The sequence below is a fragment of the Trichechus manatus genome, unplaced genomic scaffold, assembly GCF_000243295.1.
Source record: "Trichechus manatus latirostris isolate Lorelei unplaced genomic scaffold, TriManLat1.0 scaffold00023, whole genome shotgun sequence".
Taxonomy (NCBI): Eukaryota; Metazoa; Chordata; class Mammalia; order Sirenia; family Trichechidae; genus Trichechus; species Trichechus manatus.
The window spans coordinates 18615931-18630797 of record NW_004443959.1 but is presented as its reverse complement, the minus strand read 5'-3'; the positions used below and the strand labels follow the sequence as shown (position 1 = coordinate 18630797).

Below are 14867 nucleotides of genomic sequence, written 5' to 3'. Positions count from 1 at the left end.
TTTTTTTTTTTTTTTTTTGCCCTTTCTAAGTCATTTCAAATTCAGATGTCAACAGATAACCCTCTAGACTTCCTACAGTGTATGGAAAACAAATGAAATATTAAAATAGGAAGATTCAATAAAACTAAAAGTTGAGTATAGTTGCTCTTTAAATTGAACAATGTAAAATATAGACCTCGACACGCTGACTTTAGCATGATGTTCCTCCAGGCCTATTTTGTTCCCTTTCAAAATATATGGCCCTATCATTTAAAAAAAAATCAACATTATCTTAATTATAGCACATATATAAAAATATAAACGTCATCATTAAATTTTTTAACTTATATACTAATTTGGAGGGGAAAATCAACACATACTTTAACTTAACACCAAGTATATTGTCAGCTAACTAAACAACTACAGGAACAATGAAAGAAAATGACACGGGATTAAGTAAGACAAGCATTTCCTCATACATTCTTTAATTGTATTAAATATCTAGAGTTTATCATTCTTTCCATTTAAAATGTCTCCTTACATTCCAAAGTATACATATTTTTGGTATAACTAATTTCTTCCAGTCTTCCTGAATGCTGCTATCCTGAACATTGATTTGTCACTTTGAAAACTGGTGCTTTGTTGTTTTTTTCTTTAAGTAGAACATATGATGAAATCCTCCTTCTAACTGGGGTTCTTAGATAGCCAAGTTAGCACTTCTGCAGCGTAAACCTCCTTTCCACATACAGCAAGAAGAGAACTACCCACTCACGCGTCCACTGCAAGTAAGCACACAGTTTAAATGCGTTCTACTTCTAGAGATCCTGGGGACCAATCAGAGGAACAGAATTGAAATATCGGGAGATACAGGTCTTTATCATAATTGCAAATAAAAGAAAGCTTCGTCAAAACTCACTCCAGACATTATCAATGAGAGATTTTATTATCTTTTTGAAATTACTTTAACTTCAAGATCTGCCACCTTCAACTGCCTGGGTCCCTATCCTGCTTCTTTTATGGCTCTTTCCCTGGACCAGATCACTGGTCAGAACCACCCTGCAGGAATTTTTCAAGTTTCTGAGAACATCTGCAACCATAGAAAATGTGGCCGGAGGACCCTGGGCCCTCTATTAGACTTCCCTTCCATTTCTGAACTTCCCCTCCCTACTTCTTCCTCTTGCTTTCCCACATGGCTATTCCTGTGCTGATGACACCCCCACCCAGGCAGGGGAAATGTGACAAAAGGCAGGAGGAACTGGGGCAGGAAAAGGAAGGAAAGTCAAAATCAGTGACTATCACAGGTTAGTACCTGTAGCAAAGACGGAGAAGGAATCCAAAAACAAAACAAAAAAAAGGTTTCTAATAACATTTGTGGAGCATCTCCTAGGTGTCGGGTAATGTGCTAATAAATAAATTATGGCCCGTCACCTCCTGCAACTGAGACCAGTCCGGGAGACAGACACAAAAAACAGATAATATCAACACAACGTGTGATGCGCGGAGGAGACACTTTTAGTCTAGCCTGGGCATGTGAGGAGACCTGAGTTAAGCCCTGAAGAATAAGTAGGGACTAACCAAGAAGAGGAAGGATACGCAAAAGTTCCCATTTTATAGTGATTTTTTTAAAAAAATGTATTAACCTGGAACCCACAATAAAGGCTGGGCCCGGAAGAAGGCTGGGTAGGTGTGACTTAAGCAGTCTACCTTAAAAGGCACTCAAGAAAAATTACTGTTAGGGATTTACAGAATCTGAGGGTTGCTGGGAGCTTCTCCCAGGGAGCTCGCAGACTCAGACAGACTAGAAAGAAAGACTTGGTAATTTACTTCCAAAAATTAGGCACTGAAGACCTTATGGTGCACAATGGAACACTGTCTGACTTGCTTACTTTGGACACGTCATCAAAAGGGAACCATCGCTGGAGGAAGACATCATGCTTGGTGAAGTAAAGGGACAACAAGGCGAGGGAGACCCTGCATGAAATAGACTGGCACATCAGCCACAACAACGGTCTGGAACATGAGATTGTGAGGAAGACACAGGACCAAGGCAGCGTTCCATTCGGACGTTCATAAGGTCACCATGGGTAGGAGCTGACTCCACGGCAATAACAATAACAGGGTTGCTGGAGCTCCAAGGAGCCCTGCGTTGTCATCTCACCCAACCCTCCCGCTGGACAGTTGAGGAAACTAAAGAGCTATGAGTGACTTCTCTCTTCCCAAGTACATTTAAGTCATTGCTGAGCTCAAATCCATGTTTCCTGACTCTGGCCAAGCATGTTTTCTGATCCGTGACAATGGCCCACAAGGAGCTCCTCAGACCAAAAGGCTGCTCACGTAGACACCAGGGAGCAGGGCTCTGCCTCTTTGCCTTTTCCGTGGTGACTCAGATGTCTTCCCATCAGCCTGGCTTATCAGAACAGTAGTCTTAACTGCTGCAGAGAGTCTCTATGCTTATCAATCTCACCCTGGCTGGCTAGAAAGCATGTCTTCAATCAAACAGCTTGGATCTGAAGAAGGAGCTCCTCTGGATGCGGTGATCCGAGATCCAGAACTAACTGTGCCTCCCCCTGTACTCGGCACTCTGTACACAACAGGTCAGTGATCATATCTCAGCCGAGGTCTTTGTTGACACACTTATCTCCTCCCTAGACAGGGCGCTCTTTGAAGGTGGAGACAGAGTTCTAGTTGTCTATTTCCCTCAGATACTCAACAATGTTTATCAAACGCAACAGAAGTCTCAACAGTGGAGACCCCTAAAACTCACCTAATCCTAAAGGCAGCCAAACTGACTCGAAATGCTCTCCCCACAATCACCAAAATGTTCATTGTCAAAAAGTCTTCATATATGCTATTCCTTCTATTTCCTTCCCAGACACTGCTCATATCTTCCTTAAAAATAATGTCAATTTACCTCCTCACAAAGCTAAATTAGCATCGCCTAATTCTAGTCTTTTAGCTCATGGAAATCATAGCTATGATTTTATAACTGTCTGCTGTGATCGTCATATTGCCTCTTATTACATCAAAAGTCTGAGAATAGAAGTGTTCCTTTGTAAACTCTCCCTACGTCTACATGTCTTTAGATAGTTCTATGCTTTTTTGCTATGATTTAAACTCTTTTTGTTTCATTCTCTTTGAAGCAGAAACTATACTACTCCTTATATAAACCAAAAACTCATTCCCATCGAGTTGATTCCAACTCCTAGCAACCCTATAGGACAGATTAGAACTGCCCTATAGGATTTCCAAGGCTGTAATCTTTAGGGAAGCAGACTGCCATATCTTTCTCCCATGGAGCGGTTGGTACGCTTGAACCTTCGACCTTTTGGTTCACAGCTGAGCACTTTAACCACTGGGTCACCAGGGCTCCTACTCCTTATATACAACTTCTCAAATACATTTTATGCCATGTACAGTAAGTACAGGAAAGCAGTTCTTACTTGGGTAAGTACTTATTTTAATATATGAGCAGTGTGTGTACTTCTAACACACATGGTTTCAGGGTGGGTTCTGGCCCCCAATCTACCTTAAATTCTTTGGAAATATTTCTGTGCCCAGTCAACCAACAAATCATGAAAACAAATAAATCGTTGTAGCAGAAGAAAGTCATGGTGTATTACACCAAACTTTAGCTGTTGTCCATCCACTTTAGTAAAACTGCATGATAATGGGAAACTCCTCAGGAATCGGTTTAGCTAATATAGTAAAGACGGACGGCCGAGCAAACAAACCAAAAAAAGAAAGAAAACAAACAAACAAAAAACTTGCAATAGTACATTCTAGTGAAAAGTCAACATGCTGACTTCATAGCAAAGTATGATTTCACGAGGCCAAAAGAACGAACTCAATTTTGTTACAAATTTAATTACATCCCGTGTATGCTAACTATAAACGCATGAACTCTGATAAAAGTTTGTTTTCTCCAAAATAAGGACCTCATGATTGAGGAAAAGTAAACTGCACTACGTGCAGTCACAAAAAGGAAATAACGTACAATAAAACAACGTCCTCATCCTCCTTTGCCCTTGAAATTTCGACCACTAAAGACCTTTCCTTGATCTTCTTTGCTTGCATGTCTGTCTCTCTCATTAAATTATAAACACTATCAAGACAGGGAATCTGACTTATTCTTCCTTGTATCATTAATGCATGGCACAGGATCTGGTGTATAGTAGAAACCTAATAAATATCTACTGAATGAATGAATGGATGGTTGGATGGATGGATGGTTGGATAGATGGGTGAATAACAAGTCAATTCATTGCTTTTTCATTTTCATGCATACACTATTGGGTCTAGCTACCTACATCCCATTTAGTATAGTCATGCATCATGCAAACAGCTGGCACAGTTCATTTTTCCCCCAAGAGAGGCAAAAGGCAGGTGACATCAAAGAAGCTAAAGCACAGAAGAGAAAGGGCACTTACAGTTGCTCTAGAGAGGCAAGTCCCTTAAATGCTTGCCTGTCAATTGACTGGATTTCATTCTTGTACAAATAGCTGAAACAAGAAACATTGGGGAGTATTAGTACACAAACAAGAGGTAATAACTTAAGATGGAAAAGGAGAATTAAGTTGACACATGGAGACAGTTTTCAAACTAATGACTGTATTAGAATACAAACAAAATGTTTACACAGTAAGTATGGTTCCTCTCACAGAGATTTCCCTTCCTTTCTAAAACGAAATCTCAAATGGATCAAACTGAAGGTAATCAAACCATTCCATCAGATAATTTATAGATTCTTGACCTATGACTTATGAATTGTTGACAACACATTTGCTTCATAGCCTGAATAAAATAGAACCATTTCCCCACTAACGTTTAAAATGCTCGTATCATGATAGAAAAAAAAGTCATTAAGTCATTAAGATTTTACAACTGATATTAATACAGTGTCAAAATATCCAGAAATAATTTAAGGAGTAAACAACACAAAGACTAAATGATGTACGGAATGACTCACTGACCGAGAATCCTATTCTTATCAAACAGAAGCAATAATGAATGGCATGCCAGAGAAAGCACAGCATCTGGTCCACCACCTACTTCTTTATGGTCTGTAAACTAAGAATGTTTTTATACATTTTTTAATGGTTAAAAAATATCAAAAGGAGAATCATATTTTGTGACACATGAAAACAATAAAAAATTCAAATCTCAGTGCCATAATAAGGTTCGCTGGAACACAGCCATGGTTACTCATTTACATGTTGTCTATGGTGGCTTCCGTGTACAATGGCAGGGCAGTTGCGACAGACACCATAAGGTACGCAGGGATGGATCACCCAATAAGCAAGGTAAGCACGGGTTTACTTGTGTGAAATTGAGCACAGCACATGAGTAAGTAAACACAGTTAAGCCTGTGGGTACCCTGCTTGCTGTTAAACCCATGTGGTGTACCCTGCTTCCTGGTTAATCTGCCCCTTGATTAAAATATGTACTTTCTGGCAATTTAGGGAAACAGTTTGCCAAAACCTAAAACCGTATATACTGATGATGACTTGATTTCAGCACAATTTTCCTTGTAACACAGTTCTATAGCAGTAAGTTTTATATACAGTTCTATAGTTCTTTCCGGAATTGTGATCCCTCCGAATTGTGGTACTTCAGTATGAAAGTCTTCATCCTTGATAGGTTAGGCCAAGTGTTGCAAACTGTTTCTTTAAATTGCCAGAAAGTGCATATTTTAATTTCCACAGACCTTATGGTCTCTGTCACAACTGTCCTGCCATTGTAGCTCCAAAGTCACCATAGACAACATGTAAACGAGTAAGCGTGGTGTGTTTCAATAAACTTTATTATGGCACTGAAATTGGAATTTTATATTATTTTCATGTGTCACAAATTCTTCTTCTTCTTTTGATATATAGTTCTATAGCAGTAAGGAGCCCTGGGGAGTGCAGTGCTTAAGCACTTGACTGCTAACTGAAAGGTCAGCAGTTTGAAACTACCAGTCACTCCAAGAAAGAAAGATGTGGCAGTCTATTCCTGTAAAGACTATAGCCTTGGAAACCCCATGGGGACGGTTCTACTTTGTCCTATAGGGTCACTGTGAGTCAGAATCATCTCGATAGCAATGGATTTGTTTTGTTTTGTTTTTTTTGGACAGAAGTAAAGCTCCAGTGAACGCCAAGAATTTTGTTTTAAATAAAGATCAACTGTATACTCAGACACACAGATACGGAGCATTGTGGTTTCCCGTAATCGGTCTGGCTTCAATTTCGATCTAGGTAGATGCACAAATCAAAATCCACACTTTTCCTAATTTTGACCTCAGACAGAAACTTCTGTTTCTCAATGAATGAACTATCACCTACCTATTCTGCTAAACACACAACATTTTTTGTCTTACTGCTTATAATATTGCAGACTTCATTTTCAGGAGGACAATGTGTTCTGATGTGCCTTAATTAGTACTGCTCAGTGGGGACCACGTTTAAAAGGACCTGCTATGTTGTCTTTTAACTGTTACAATCCATCTAAATGATTCTCACTTCTCTCTGTTTGCAAACTTGCTAAGGTTGACCCACAAAGAACTGTAAGCCTGAACATAAACCAGCCAAAATTTCCCTGGCAAGTGAGAGCCCAGCAGTAGCCCTCAGAGGCAGACTTTGGCAGTTACTCAGCCAGGCTGCGTGGGTTTGAACCCTTGACTGCCACTTCTTAGCTGTGTGATCTTAAATAAGACACTTAACCTTTTTTGTGTCTCAAGCTTTTTTTCTTTGTTTGTTTTGGGTTTTTGTTTTTTTTTCCTTCTTCTTCTTCTGTAAAATGGAAATAAATAGCAGCACCTTTCAGGATGGTTGTGAAGATTAAATTAATAGATTTAAAGCTCTTAGAATACTGCCTGGCACATAGTAACTGTGTAGGGGTCAGTTATTATTACTCCTATGGAAGGCAGGAGCCTTGATGGCACAGTGGTTAAGGACGAGGCTGCTAACCAAAAGGTGGGAAGTTCGAACCACCAGCTGCTCCTTGAAAACTCTATGGGGCGGTTCTACTCTGTCCTACAGGGTCGCTGTGAGTTGGAATCAACTCAGTGGCAATGGGTTTGGGTTTGGGTATGGAAAGCAAGTCTGAAACATAGGTTTCTGTGCTCTTTTCTTAAAAACAAAACAAAAACAGAATATCAATACTAACACCACATTGCATGCACTTAAAAAAAATTAGAGTAAAGGAATTATTTTGAAGAGCACACAAAACAATTCAGATATGCATGACTACGTCTCAGAAACACGCTAAAGCATAATTTGTTTTCATAAGAACTGGGGATTGACTGATCTAATAATAAGTTTATAAGTCATTTTCTATTTCATAGACTTGACCTTTTGAGTATGAGTTCTATCTCAAGAGTTAATTTCATAATTATGAAGATTACTGGCCTGCGCAGAAATAATAGGGTTCCAGGAAACACAAGAATATTCAACTTCTAAAAATACACTTTGACATATACACACTACATAGACAAGGCTGAAATAATAAATTCAAGAGAGTTCTTAAGCATTTAAATTATACTATTACACAGTCTCCTAAAGCAGGGTTAGCAAGATGTATTCTACCAATGCAATCGATTCTAAGGGATTTCGGGAACAAAATTGGGAATTCCAAATAGCTGGATAAACGTGTCACACCCTGATCCCCTCTCTCTAGCTCTGTCCTTGCTTTCTGTCTGTCTGTCTCCTCGGTGATGCATATTCTCTCCTGACTAGTGACCCACTGCTTCATTCCCATCAACTACAATCCGTGTTACCTCCAGCCGGTAAGGATCGCAGGTGGGTTGTGGTGCAGAGAAAGAAGAAAGGCAGGAACACTAATGTCTCGAGAGTAGTGGTCAATAGTCAGGGTTTAAAAAGTATCATTTAAAAGAGATATTTGCAAAGTAAATAGTAAGTTGTTCTTCGGTAACCGAACGGCAGAAGAAAAAAATAAAATAAAAATAAAATAAAATAAAAACAAACTATTAATAAAAAAAAAGCCACACAATATGAATGCTGGCTATCAGCTAACAGGATAGGCTTTGCAACAAATCAAAACTCCCCTTGGGAAGCCACATAGCATTTAAAATTAAAATAATGATAATAATAATAAATAAAAAACAAGCAAACACATAAAAACTGAAAGTGTAAATAGGAGACCTGTCCTTCATTTTACAAATGAGTCAAAATAGGCTTAGTAATGTTGACAGAGAATTAGAAATTAACATACTATGTCAAAAAAGATGGAGAAGAAATATTTAGACACAATATTTTCAAATATCTTCATTAAGCTGAATATATTTGAATAAACAGATTAAAGTGAGCTCTGTGGTTAGGACCTGTGACACATCTAAAAAATCTGAACAGACTGCAAAATATACATCAACCTTAGCAATATGACTGCTCTTAAAAAATCAACATAACTTAAAAGATGTTTAGGTTCACTTATGACATACATTTCTAATAAAAATCATTGATATAAATCCCTCACCAAAAATGGCTATATTTGAAAAGTTATCTAAGTCCTAAAACTAAGGGTGAGTTGTTAAAAGCACATGACATATGCTTCTAATTTGTCTAGAACCAAGAATTAAACCTGAGTGTTTTTCTTAACTCTTTCCAATTTTAAAATAAGTGCATTTTACGTGTGCTAAACCAGTACTTCCTGAAGAGATCATTTCTAAACTGCACAACTGACTTCAGGAAAGAGAATTTTTTAATGATAATAAATTAATTAATTAAAATCAATTTTAATAGTAAAATAAAATTTAATTACACATAAGAAGAGGGGAAAGCCAGTTGGAGGAATGCTGTTAGAATTAGCAAATACTGGTGACATTCCAGTGGGATTTATAATTTACATCTTTACATTTCACTTACAGCTGGACAGGCCTGAGTGACACCGCCATTTTAAATGGCTATGAAAGCTTACATTTTGGAAAACTTAGGTCAGCTATTCACATTAGCAACTGAATATAAGTTATCATCTTCCATCTCAAGAATCTTCATTATTACTCTTAAAATGATTTTCAGTGGCTATGCATTTTAATTTTATTTAGCAGCTATAGCTCTTAACCACTGTGCCCTGGCTCCTAATCAAAAGGTCAGCAGTTTGAATCCACCAGCTGCTCCTTGGAAACCATATGGGGCAGTTCTGGAGTAATGGGTTTTTGATTTATGTCACTAAAGGCTTAATAGCTAAACACTAAAAATCACTAATGTGTAACAATTCTAGGTAAAATCTCACTCACCATCTGAAAATAAAATCCCTTTATGTGGATGGATTTATAATAACTCATAAACAGGAAATAATTTAGCTCAACGACTGAATAGTTTAAATATATATAGCAGAAGCTTTCAGGTTAAAGAACTGATCATTAACTTACAGATATTTTAAATTTTCCAAGTCTTCAAATGATCCACTAGGTATCTTCTTGATCTGATTATTGTTGAGAAGTCTATGAAAAAAGTTTCAATAAGAATTAGGAAAAAAAATTCTAAATTGTATTATGAAACAACATTCCTATAGTCTTGAAGAAGCACACAAAATTATTAAGCCATGGACCCACATATCAGCATACACTAAATGCTAAATTAACACAACAAACAGCATTTTAACTATTTAACTTTCATGATTACAAATTTCTGGAGTAATGACAGCAATGGGTTTGTTTTTTTTTTAATGACTGTCCATATCACCTCTTTTTTTACCTTTGAATACAATAAAGAAATAATTCTCTCTCTCCTATATAAATGAGAGCCCTGGTGGTGAAGTGGTTAAGAGCTTGGTTGCTAACCGAAAGGCTGGCAGTTCGAATCCACCAGCTGCTCCTTGGAAACCCTACAGGGCAGTTCTACTCTGTCCTATCGGGTCGCTAGGAGTTGGAATCAACTCAACAGCAATAGGTTTGTTTTGCTTTTGTGTTTTTTTTGTATAGGAGACACAACCCATTGCCATTGAGTCGATTCCAACTCTTAGCCATAGCTCTTAACCATTACACCACCAGGGTTTCCAGGTGTCCTATACAAAGGACTATAATCCTTCTCCTGCTTTCTCTTAGATTTTCTACTTCAGCAGGTCAATTTAAAGGCAATCATAGAATTTTAGTATGGTCTAATCAGATGTGTTATTAAAAGTATGCCATTTACAATGAAAGACTCAGCACCCTTGTAGAACCAGGTAAGCTGGAAAAGTGTGCTTTAAATAATGTATATACACTGGCCAGGAACTTTGTGCATGAAGACAGTAAACTGGACCTTTACTACAGCAAGGTTGTATGCTTCTTAAAAATACAGACGTTGTCTTTCTAGTATCTGTTCTGTAGCTCTTAAAGCTACACTGCTAGGCATATAAAGGACTTAATAAATACATGTTGGTGTTGACCTGAAAAAAAACAAAAAGTGTGCCATCTAGTTCAATGAGCCATTCATGTTCACAGATAAGGAAGCTGGTATGCAGTGCAGCTAAGTGATCTGCTCACAGATGTCAAGGTTAAGGGCCCAGTCTCACCTCCTGTTTCCCTGCACTTTCCCATACGCCAATTACTCACTGTCCTGGAGCAGGAGAGCCAAGAGAGACAAGCTTTCCAGCGTGCTAAGTGTATTCTAAAGCAACATGAAATCTGCTGCAGAACCACTCAAACAATGGCCACGCCTGTTTCCTTAGCTCACCCTCTAAGGTTTAAATATCGGGGCATGATGGCCTGGGTTAAAAGTTCTCCGATGTATGTGCTGAGTTCAGGAGCAGTGCTATCCTTCCCAGCCTTGCAGTCAGACATGAACGAGCAGATGTAATCAAACCTGTTCTTACAAGCGGCAAAAGTGATACGATAATGAATTGCTCAAATGAAGAAAAGGGGGAAACTTGGTCGCTTTTATGGATTACACCCAATATATAATGGATAGGTAGATGAATACCAGATGAGACAGGCAGGTGAACACATGAACAAATTGTGGACAAGCATAGAATTCTGCAGTCCTGAAATTTCCATTTGCATATACTTTTCTCTGTCTTGGTCTCTGCTTTTCCCCCATCATGCCCAATCAAGAAGGACAATCAAGAGCTGACCAGACTATTCAAGATGTACCAAGACCAAACCCACTGCTGTCGAGTCGATTCCGACCCATAGCAACCCCCTAGGGTTTCCAAGGCTGTAAACTCTATGGAAGCAGACTGTCACATCTTTCTCCCGTGGAGCGGCTGGTGGTTTCAAACCACTGACCTTTCAGTTAGCGGTCAAGAGCTTTGACCACTGCGCCACCAGGGCTCCTGTATACCTCCCCACAAATGGTGTAATGATTTTTATATATATTTTTTCTATTGGATTCCAATCAAATGTTTCAACTTACAGTGTATTCAAGTTTCTCAGTCGTCTGAATGCCCCAGGTTGGATCTCTCTAATTCTGTTAAAGCGAAGATCCCTGTAAAGAAACAAGAAATGTACTTACTTAGACATGAGAGAGATTTGCAATCGTCACTACTTCTATGCTGTTCTTACATATTCAGTTCCATAACTGTGATAAGGCATTTAAAACACACATTGAATGACTCAGTTCACTCCCTGGATGAATGATCTCTTTGCTGAGGTTAATGTGTGTATGAATATTTATCTGAATGACAGATTGACAATATCACATAACAGAAACTTGTTTAACCAGTAATTAGGGGAAACAAAAAAATTACATTAACTACATCCCACCTTCTGCCAATCCGCTGTAGAATTCAATGTCAGTAAGTCTAAAGATAATAAACCTGGGTTAGATTTGCATATATTCCAGAAGACAGCACCACAGTTGAACCCACTGTGCAACTGTATAAACACTTCAGATTTCACTCCAATAATTTCATGAGCTGGAATTCAGTTATTTATCAACTAACTACATATAAAGTATCTCAGTGAGATAGTTTAGACTGAATGCCTCAAAACCACAAAGCTAATCAAGCATATGACTCAGAAAAATCAGGCTACTTAATGTATGGATTTTAATCTGTTTCCAACTAAGCTTTTTTTTTTTTTTTCATTTTATTGTGTTTTAGGTGAAGGTTTACAGTGCAAATTAGTTTCTCATTCAAAAACGTATACACAAATTGTTTTGTTACATTGGTTGCAATCCCCGCAAAGTGTCAGCACTCTCCCCCTTTCCTTTCCACCCTGGATGCTCTGTGTCCATTTGTCCAGGTTTCCTGTTCCTTCTTGCCTTCTCGTCTTTGCTTTTGGGCAGGTGTTGCCCATTTGGTCTCATATACTTGATTGAACTAAGAAGCACGTTCCTCACAGGTTATTGTTTGTTTTATAGGCCTGTCTAATCTTTGGCTGAAAGGTGGACTCCGGGAATGGTTTCACTTCTGGGTTAGCAGGGTTAAGAGCTCGGCTGCCAACAGAAAGGTCAGCAGTTGGAATCTACCAGCTGCTCCTTGGAAACGCTATGGGGCAGTTCTACTCCGTCCTATACGGTAGCTATGAGTTAGAATCGACTTGGTGGCAATGGGTAATTTTTGGCTGAAGGTGGCTTGAGTTCTGAGTTAGCAGGGTGTCTGGGGGCCATAGTCTCGGGAGTTCCTCCAGCTTCTGTCAGACCAGTAAGTCTGGTCTTCTTTTGTGAATTTGAATTTTGTTCTACATTTTTCTCCTGCTCTGCACAAACCCTCTATCGTGATCCCTGTCAAAGTGGTCAGTGGTGGTAGCCGGTCACCATCTAAGACACAGGGAAAATATCAGTTCAGAGGACTGAGTCCCACTAGGATTTTAAATACAGCTAAACTTGTATTGGTAAAGCAGTTATTTTTATTTCTGGGGGGCAGGGGGATCTGAACAGCCTACAAAGGACCAAAGAGTGTGGCAAAGCTGACATAGAGACTGAACTGCTCAGCTGACCCAGAAGAAGCAGAAATGCATCAATGCTTCTAGATTTATCTCTCAGGCTGACTGAGCGAGGGACAGCTCCTACCCATGTGGAAAACATGTCTGGTGACAAGATGTACAAGCCAAGAACAAAAAGACATTAAAGCAGCAATGGGAAGTGACAGAGTACAGAAACTTCTGTTTTCACTGTCCTTAACAGCCCATCTCTAACTTGGATTAAAAACTATGAAAGTTAGCAAGTACCAAAATCACTATGAAAACTAAATAGGAAGACGACTTCCTTTATCAAATCAGTGTTAGAAAAAATTAAAATTCCTTAACTCCCAGGCCCAACTCATTCTGACAGAGTCCAATAGGGATCCTGGGGCTGCATTTGATCCAAATCATGAACAGGTATTTCTATTATGACATTTACTGAATTCACAGAATGCTTATGATTTTTTTACAAAAGCTGATTATTTGAACCAATTTGATAATTTAAGGAATTTATGTAATTGGTTCTTGATTATGACTCAAGCGGTTTCTTAAAAAGTATGTGTTTGATTCATTAAAATTAACAGTGTTTCTGGTGGCGCAGTGGTTAAGGAGGTCAACTGCCAACCGAAAGGTCAGCAGTTGGATACCACCAGTGGCTAGGAGGGAGAAAGATGTGGCAGTCTGCTTCAGCCTTGGAAACCCTATGGGGTTGCTATGGATCAGAACTGACTTGATGGCAGTGGGTTTGGTTTGTTCTTTTTTTGGTGTGCAGTTTAGGAATTAGCACATGAAATGTGACACATTCCAGCATTTGCTTCAAGGCTTTGGGAGGAGAAGGTCCAGTCCTTTCTGCCCACCCAGGTAACCACAGTCTGTAATCTAACTTGTGTTTCCCAGCTGTGACCCCTCATCCTGGTTTGCTTCCTCCTATGATTCTCATTATCTACTCACATATTTTCACACTCCCCCCCCACCGATGTGTGTATTTTTACAGAAATGAGAAATGAATTTACTTCATATTCAGAATATCACATGTGGCTCCACTTAAAGACGTGCTGAAAATCCAAAAAGCTGAAGCGGGAAGGGTGGGGGTGGGGAGGAAAAACACTGAACAGGGAAAAGCCAACTCATCAAAAGAAAAAGATTTTTAATGATGAAATGTTCAATATATAAAATCAATTATTTATAAGGAAAAAATTTGTAACTCACTAAAACTTCAGTAGAAGTCCCTGGGTGGTACAAATGGTTAATGTGCTCTGCCGCTAGGTGAAAGGTTGGAGGATCAGGTCTACCACGAAGCACCTTGGGAGAAAGGCCTGGTGATCTACTTCCAAAAAATTAACCATTGGAAATGCTACGGAGCACCGTTCTACTCTGACAGACATGGAGTCTCCATGAGTCGGAGTCAACTCTTGACCACTGGAAAAAAACCTTAGTATAAACACAAATAAGTGGAAAGAAGCTTCTTATCTCATACATAACAAATATACAAGTTCCATAGCATTTGAACAGACAAGAGAGAAAATATTCTTCTGGTGTCATGCCACATGACATGATGCTAAGGTTAAAATCAATGTGGACACTATCTAATCAGAAAACAAAAACTACAGCTCCAGAGTAAAGAGGGTGGATTGAACACGTACGCCTTTTTACTCCTTATTCCTTGTCAAAAATGACCCAAATGAGAGGAGACAATAGCCTCAGCATTTTGGAGGCTAGAAAGTGACTGAGGAAGGATAAAGGACTTGGCAATTTAAAATGAAAACCTAAGCTAACTGCAGGGAAAGCTACAAGCCAACCTTAATTACAAGGCAAAAGCAACTGCAATCCGAAAATGGTGTCACCAAAACCTCTGGCAGTGGTGGAGGTGAGGAAGTGTCTAAATGTGCTGTCCAATACAGTGGCCACCAGGGACGCTGGTCACACGGGCACTTGAAATGTGACCAGTACAAATTAAGATGTGCTGTGAGTGCAACATACACACCAGATTTCAAATTTCATAAGGAAAATATAATTTAAAAATATACCATTAGTAATTTTTATACTGATTTCATGTTGAAATATTAATATT

General features: G+C 38.9%; 1 protein-coding gene across 1 annotated transcript in view; it reads right to left on the bottom strand.

Moving 5' to 3' along the window:
• Positions 1 to 14867, bottom strand: part of PXDN (peroxidasin) — a 137566-nt gene that overhangs the window by 59275 nt on the left and 63424 nt on the right. The window contains exons 3-5 of the mRNA XM_004373104.2: positions 11307 to 11378; positions 9344 to 9415; positions 4407 to 4478 (exon numbers count right to left, since the gene is read on the bottom strand). Of these exons, the coding sequence (XP_004373161.1) occupies positions 4407 to 4478; positions 9344 to 9415; positions 11307 to 11378 (216 nt within the window). The remainder of the gene's footprint in view (positions 1 to 4406; positions 4479 to 9343; positions 9416 to 11306; positions 11379 to 14867) is intronic.